Source organism: Podarcis muralis, chromosome 5 (assembly GCF_964188315.1).
Source record: "Podarcis muralis chromosome 5, rPodMur119.hap1.1, whole genome shotgun sequence".
Lineage (NCBI taxonomy): Eukaryota > Metazoa > Chordata > Lepidosauria > Squamata > Lacertidae > Podarcis > Podarcis muralis.
This window is the reverse complement of record NC_135659.1, coordinates 91,186,049-91,193,659: the sequence shown is the minus strand read 5'-3', so window position 1 is coordinate 91,193,659 and position 7,611 is coordinate 91,186,049. Positions and strand designations below refer to the sequence as shown.

At 41.1% G+C, this 7,611-nt stretch overlaps 1 protein-coding gene across 1 annotated transcript; it reads left to right on the top strand.

Moving 5' to 3' along the window:
* Positions 1 to 126: 126 nt before the first annotated feature.
* On the top strand, positions 127 to 7,611 carry PSMA7 (proteasome 20S subunit alpha 7). The gene is made up of 7 exons (XM_028735383.2): positions 127 to 352; positions 2,649 to 2,775; positions 4,718 to 4,842; positions 5,621 to 5,743; positions 6,343 to 6,462; positions 6,754 to 6,816; positions 7,381 to 7,611. Exons 1-7 carry the CDS (start codon positions 257 to 259, stop codon positions 7,474 to 7,476), a joined length of 750 nt encoding a protein of 249 aa, XP_028591216.1. The 5' UTR covers positions 127 to 256; the 3' UTR covers positions 7,477 to 7,611.

Genomic DNA, 7,611 nt, shown 5'->3' with positions numbered 1-7,611 from the left:
GCCGATAGACCCGAGTGGCTTGAGTGCGGCGGCGGCGGTGGTGGCGGGTACGCACTCCACGTACGCTCCCTCCTCTTCCCTCGCGCGCTTCCCCTCCTGACTCTATGGTTGGGGCGCCGGAGTGTGCGCAGGGGCGTTGCGTGAATACCGTTTCGCGCGTGCGCAGCGAGGAAAGTGACGGTGCTCTTTTGAGGAGGAAGAGCGGCTGGAGGAGAGTTTCGGCGGCCGTTTCTGTTTCTCTCAGGCAGCGGCGGCCATGAGCTACGACCGGGCTATCACCGTCTTCTCCCCCGACGGGCACCTCTTCCAAGTCGAGTACGCCCAGGAGGCCGTGAAAAAGGGCTCCACGGCGGTAAGGCGGAGGAGGCAGGGCCGGAAGGCCGCGAGGGGGAGCGGGACCCTTGGGCGGAGGAGCCGGGCTCGCGTCCTTGTAAAACCCTGTGGTGGTTTCTGTTTTTCTTAATGATGCAGCTGTATATCTTACTTAAAATTATTATTATTATTATTATTATTATTATTTTATTTTTATTATTATTATTAATTTATCGGGGTTACTGGTCTCCTCCCCCCTTCTCCTCAGGCTTTTTCCACCATCAAAGGGAGCCGCGCCTCAGCTCGCTTATTTAATTCATTTATCAGTTCGTCTATTTATAAAATATGTTTCATAAACATAAATACGGCCGGTGGTTTTTGTGTGAGAGAGGGAACACGCGGAACAGAGGTGCCAACTCCCTTTTGCTTCCCCCCCCAAGTTGATGATGGGGAGGTTATTGGCTTGTTGTTTTTATTATGATCATATACTTTTGGGTTTTATATTTCGATTTTGTTCTGTGAGCCGCCATGAAATCTCCCGGTATAGGGCAATATATAAATTCCATTAATAATAATAATAATAATTACCATTCAAATGTTGTGTGTGCACACCACATATGAGAATATTTTATTCCAAGTTGGCACCCCTGACAAAGAGATGCTGGAGTCCAGATCTTTCGGAGCGCAGCCCTCGAAAACATTAAGAGCACATTTAAACCTCCTCCACTGAAGCTTGTGGTGGGGCTGAGGCTGTTCAGGTGTGAAGGGGATTTGGGATTTCTATCGTGTTTCTTCTTTAAATTTATCAGATATTCTAAGGAAGCAGCAAATTCAGATTAAGTAGGCAAACGATGTGGGGAAGCGTTTTGATGATGCAGGCGTGCGATTGTAACAAAAAATAATAGCCTTCAGAATGTGGCTACAAGCTTTTACAATATACAAAATAAAAATAAATTTATATCACAGGCAATCAATTCTGATTTTGACTCCCCTTCTCCTCTTCTGCAGCTCCTTGTTTATATTTTAATTTACTGCATATCCAAATTATACTAATTTGTTATTCAGAATGTGGCACACATAGGAACTGTAAGGAAGTGCCAATTCTAATCAGTGCCTTTGTTGAACAAAGGCAATCAGAATTTTATGCTTTAATGCCTCCCCCACTAAACACATAATCCCACCACTCTGCAGGCAGAGAGCTAGCAGGAATATTCACCAGTTCTTTTACCCCATCACACTTGTTGTCTAACTAGTACATGCCAGGAAGTTTGTGTGCAAATACAGACATGTGCAAATGCATATGGCTACACACATGCATAATGGTGAAGATTAGGGAAGCAGTAAAGTAGTGTATTAGTTAAAACAACCTTCCTTAATATGGTGTCGTTCAGATGTTCAGGCATAGAACTCCAAAGGGTCTGGAGAGATAGCATGGTCAGAGTTGACTGAAAGGGCTGTGTAAACCATGGGGAAGAAATCTAGTAGCAACCATGCAGTTAGAACACAGGAACAAGTTGTCAGACTATATCTGATAAGTGGAGGTTGCATGACTGAATTCTGAAGGGTTAGGTGCATATATAATGAATCGGGGGAGTGGGCTGGCATGTGAAGAATGAAAGTGCAACCATGTCAAAGTCTACTAAGGGAGATTAGATCATTGCAGAGTGGCTGAGGCCTCATCACTACCTAAATTGTGTGTTTTATATTTGAAAGAGGAGCTGCATAGAAAGTAAGGTGAAAGGCTGATAAGTGAAGTGGAAGGAAAGGAACCGTAGATGATGCTTTGGGTTACTTCCAATTCTATGATTCTATGATGAGGTCATTAAAGCATTCAGAAGTTGCTCAATTTTCAGAGAGATGTGAGCATGAAAGGCAGAGGTTGGATACTGCTGAGAGAAATGGAATAGGTATGACTATGGCAGAAACTGAACATAAGAAAATTCTAGATTATTTGGAACTTTGCTTAAAGTTTCTTCATCTATCTTAAAACTATTTAAAGCAGTAAAATATTTTCAGTTTTCTTCAGTTTAATGGGTGATATCCAGTGTTAGCAGGTTCATTGTTTTCAGTGGGTCTGCACTGGGGATTAATGATGTAATTGGATATCACCCAATGAAATGTGATATGCCAACTCATTATCACAAAAATACTGTTTATAGAGTCTCACGTAAACAATTTCATGCTTCATATGCAAGTCAGTGTTAAAGCACTATTGTCTTTAGTCAATTTGGGTTGCCTTCACCTGTTGTTTTTTGCTCCTGTCACACTTTATTATAGTTAATATTTGAGGGAGCTGTTTGAAAATGTCATCTCTAATGCACTGTGTGATATTTAAGGTTGGAGTACGAGGAAAAGATATTGTTGTTCTTGGCGTGGAGAAGAAATCTGTGGCAAAACTTCAGGATGAAAGAACTGTCCGAAAGATCTGTGCCCTTGATGACAATGTCTGCATGGCTTTTGCAGGTACTGTTATGATGGAGTCCCCTAAATACCAGGAATGGGGCTTTGGAGGAAAATTGAGTTGTTTAGTAGAACATTCTTCAGTACAGCAAGGTGTCATTTTTTGTTTTCAGCTTCCAGGTAGATCTTCTAAATACCTTAATTGCAAAGAAAAGCAAAAAAATTAATTTAGGTTATGTTATAGGTGAGGGAAAAGATTTTAAGTGAACCGCCTTGAGACCCCTGGGTATAGTCCTACCTCAGGTTGAATGTGCTTCGGGATGAGCGCGTTTGAGTTGTACTCTGCAGCAACCTGGAAGTAACGGAGCACGTTACTTCTGGGTTTTGCCGCATGCACAGACGCTCACAATGACGTCACACGCATGTGCAGAAGCGCCGAAATGTGACCTGCGCAGACACGGGTTACATTTGCTTCTAGATGCGAACGGAACGGATCCCGTTCGCATCTAGAGGTACCACTGTATATAAAGTCAATAAATAATAATAATAAAGTGACTCCTCTGCTTTTTGGATTCAGAGTGTTGTCTTAGACAGCTCTGTTAGGAACTGCTCTGCTTCATTTTCTTGCACACTTGTGTTATAAACTTCTCATAAAACAAATGTGAAGTATTTGCCTATGCTTAAAAGTACACCATCTAATTATGATTAGTTTCTAAAATTTGAATGCAGATAGTGAAAGCATCAACAATTGCGAAAAATGTAAATGGTAAAATAAAGGCCTGTAAAAACTTTCTTTAGCGGTTTATCTAATTATTCTAGGTATAAAATTAATAGCTTTCCTGATTTGTAGCCTGGTACTTAAACTCCAAGGGATGCGGGTGGCGCTGTGGGTAAAACCTCAGTGCCTAGGACTTGCCGATCGCATGGTCGGCGGTTCGAATTCCCGCGGTGGGGTGAGCTCCCGTCTTTCGGTCCCAGCTCCTGCCCACCTAGCAGTTCGAAAGCGCCCCTAAGTGCAAGTAGATAAATAGGTACCGCTTTATAGCGGGAAGGTAAACAGTGTTTCCGTGTGCGGCGCTGGTGCTGGCTCGCCAGTGCAGCTTCGTCACGCTGGCCACGTGACCCGGAAGTGTCTTCGGACAGTGCCGGCTCCCGGCCTCTTGAGCGAGATGAGCGCGCAACCCTAGAGTCGGTCATGACTGGCCCGTACGGGCAGGGGTACCTTTACCTTTTTACTTTTTACAACTTCAGGTTGTCAAACCTTGCCAATTTGTTTTATAGCTTTAAAAAGAATACTTGGCAGCTGCCATGTAAGATATTAACAAAATAGGTTAACACAGAGTTTTCAATCTGTTCAAAACTAAGGACTAAATTTGATGCAGAATTCCTTCTCTTTTCTTTCTTCTTTAGCCAAAAGCAGCCCGAGTGGAAGGCAGCCAGTCAGGAAGAGTCTGCTTAAATCTTTTCAGCTCAAAAACCTTTTGAGCTTGATAACCAGTATGACTCTCAATACATTGCAGGACATACATTGGATGTTTCCTCTAGTTTTCTACCAACTTCTAACGTACAGTTAGATTTAGCCTTGCCCCTCTGAATAGAAGGATTCTTTCCTTTTGCAAATGAAATTAACATCTATTGGAGACTCCTTGCTGAAGGGCAGTGACTAATTTTTTTTGCCAGCTCCCCTTGTAAGTCCTCCAATGCTGTTCTGCAGAGTCCCTGGGCCCTCTGAAATAGCATTTCAGCAGGTTGCAGGGGAAAGGAAGAATCTGCCGCTTACCTCCAACACAAGTTGGAACTCTGCTTAGAGTAATGCTGGATGCAGCTCCCCCCCAAATTACAAAGTTTTGAACATACATATTTTATTAACCAGCACGATAAATGTGGCCTGTCATTAATCCTCTTTTCTCACCCATTTCTTTTTATTAATGTTTTCTAAAGCAGAAATGTTTCTGTATGTGTTCTATGCTAAATTGCACATTTTGCCCATTTTTATTATTTGTAGGGCTCACAGCAGATGCCAGGATAGTTATAAATAGAGCTCGGGTGGAATGCCAAAGTCATAGACTTACAGTGGAGGACCCTGTCACTGTGGAGTACATTACACGGTATATTGCTAGCCTGAAGCAGGTATGTACAAAGAAAAAGCAATATAGTGCTTGTTAAAAGGTGGTTAATATCAGAGAATTTCAGAGAAACATAACGTAATGCAGCTGCTATATTTTATTGAACTTGCTGAGTAACAAGGTGTAGATGCCTCCCTAGTTTCTTCAACAGACAGTGAAAAGTAATATGAATTAGTATTTACCTGGTGTCAGTATTTGAAATTGTTGTGGTTTCTGCCATTTTTTGCCTTTCATTTCCCAACTTTAGTAATTTTGTCTTGCTAAATTGGACAATAATGTAGGTCCACCAGACATATGTATTTTCAAAATTTACAAACAATGCATCAACAATGCATTTCAAAAATAACTAAAATATGAAGTCATCTCGGATCTCTTATTCTCTGCTACTGCAACATCAGTGGACTGACCATTAACATATTAATTAGTGAATGTATATTTTGACCATAAGTGAGTCTGGTGTTCCTATTAAAATTGGAAAAGAGCTCTGGTTTACTACCGAAGAAGAATCTCTCTGTGCAATCCATAGTAAAAATTCCTAATTTGGTCAGGAATGAGATGGAAAAACCAAAACCAGTTAAGTTGGCTTTTTCTGATTCCAGTTTGTTCTTTTTTTCCCATACGGTTTAATAATTAAGTAACTCCTCAGAACACTTGCAATGGTTATGTTTTCCTTAGTCGATAAGTTAAGAAAAATATCCAGTGCTATACATGTATTTTATGAGAAATCTGTACTTCTTTAGGCTTACACTTACACTGATAAACCTTTTTCTCTTCCTCCTCAGCGGTACACCCAGAGCAATGGCCGCAGGCCTTTTGGTATTTCTGCCCTGATTGTAGGATTTGACTTTGATGGAACTCCAAGGCTTTATCAGACTGATCCTTCTGGCACATACCATGCTTGGAAAGTGAGTTGGGTTTGTCTTGCTAAGATGAAATGAACAGAAGCACTTCATTCACATAAGTAAATCTATCTACAGTTTAAGTTTCTCGCTCATAGCAAGGAGGCAGGGACACAGTAACGCATGGTCAACCCTCTCTCCTTGCCAAAGTGGATGTGTGGATCTGTCTTTGGTGGGCTGGAGTACAAAATTTTTGGCTTTTGAGGGAATCTGACGATTAAAGGACTGAAGTAAAAGTCATTTTTGTTTCTCTTAGTTTTAGCTGCATCCCGAAATTTGCAAACTAGTTCCCATTGTCCTTTTTGTTGTTGCTACTCTGGGTTTTCTCCAACACTGCACGAGGAGAGTTCTGTTTGTTCTGGAGCAGATTTTGAGGGGGCACAGGAGGCTGTAGGGGAAAGGAAAATGAAGCCTTATTGTTTAAATGGAAGTTCTGTTCTGCTCATGCAACAACTGCATTGCATACAACCCATAGATTTTGTGTTATCACACACTTCAAGGCAATATAGATAGAAAATTTAAGCAAGAGAGTACATTTTTCAGTTATGCATCTAGATTTTCTGTTGGCTTGCAAACTCATTTCTAATAAACTTTTAAAATTCCAGGCTAATGCAATTGGCAGAGGAGCGAAGTCAGTGCGCGAATTTTTGGAAAAAAACTATACTGATGAAGCCATTGAAACAGATGATCTGACCATTAAGCTTGTGATTAAAGCACTTCTTGAAGTGAGTTGGAACAACCAAGTCTTAAATTTGAGTCTTCTTTAGTTAACAAGGCGGGTGGCTATTGACAAGTTTACATACAATTTCCATTTCTTTTAAAGTTAAAGCGCTGGCTATTGAACAGGTTTGAGAAGCCAGATCTAATGCCCTAATAGTTGTAATATATTTTAATTTTCATTTAGCAAAAACCAGAATTAAAATGCCAGTGGTTCTAATATGTCTGCAAAAATGCAATACTTTTGCGCTGCAGGAAAGTCTTTTCCTAACACTTTTGCTTAACTTTTTGAATTTAAGGTTGTACAGTCTGGTGGGAAAAATATTGAGCTGGCTGTTATGAGAAGAAACCAGCCTCTTAAGGTAAGCTTCCAGTGGCTTCTGAATTTCAAAAGCAGTGTCGATTTCTGCTCAGTAGCAACAGTGCAGTTTTAAACTCACCTCCAGTTAAGACTGACTTGCCCCCTTCAGTTTCAGCATTCAATAAGACCTTCTTGTGCCTGTTTGTATCCAAGCAATGCTTCACACTCAACTTTAGGGTCTGTTGTTTTTTATTACTTGGTCCTGAAAAGTTGGACCTCAGTTGTTCATTTGGGGATTCCATTGTGATCGTGTTCCATACTTAGGAGAACTTTGAGCCTTAATTGTTCATAGCTGTTGTTCCTCATCTCGTGGTGCCTCTCATTTGAGAGGTGGTTCCAAAACCAAATTGGCTTGATAATTCCTAAATTCCCTATGTGGGGGACAGCATCCTAACAGTCCCATGAATGAGTGGAAAGCACGCCTGTGCATACCATTGGGAGGGGGTGACACATTGATTTCTTCATGCTGCTCTGGATGACATGATCCTTAGCAGTAGAGGAGGCATAGAAAAGCCATTGTATGCACATGGTACTCAGACCCACTATCTTGTCACTGCTGTTACAGATCTTGAGCCCTGATGAAATTGAAAAGTATGTTGCTGAAATTGAAAAGGAGAAGGAAGAAAACGAGAAGAAGAAACAGAAGAAAACAACAACATGATGTGTGAAACTCAACTGCCTAGCCGTTTTTGGTTTTTAAATCAATCATGAGTTTCTGTATAGACATGTAGGCATTCCATTTTCCTATTCACTGTCAAGTGGCCTATAATAAACCACCTGTGTTTTTTTAAACATC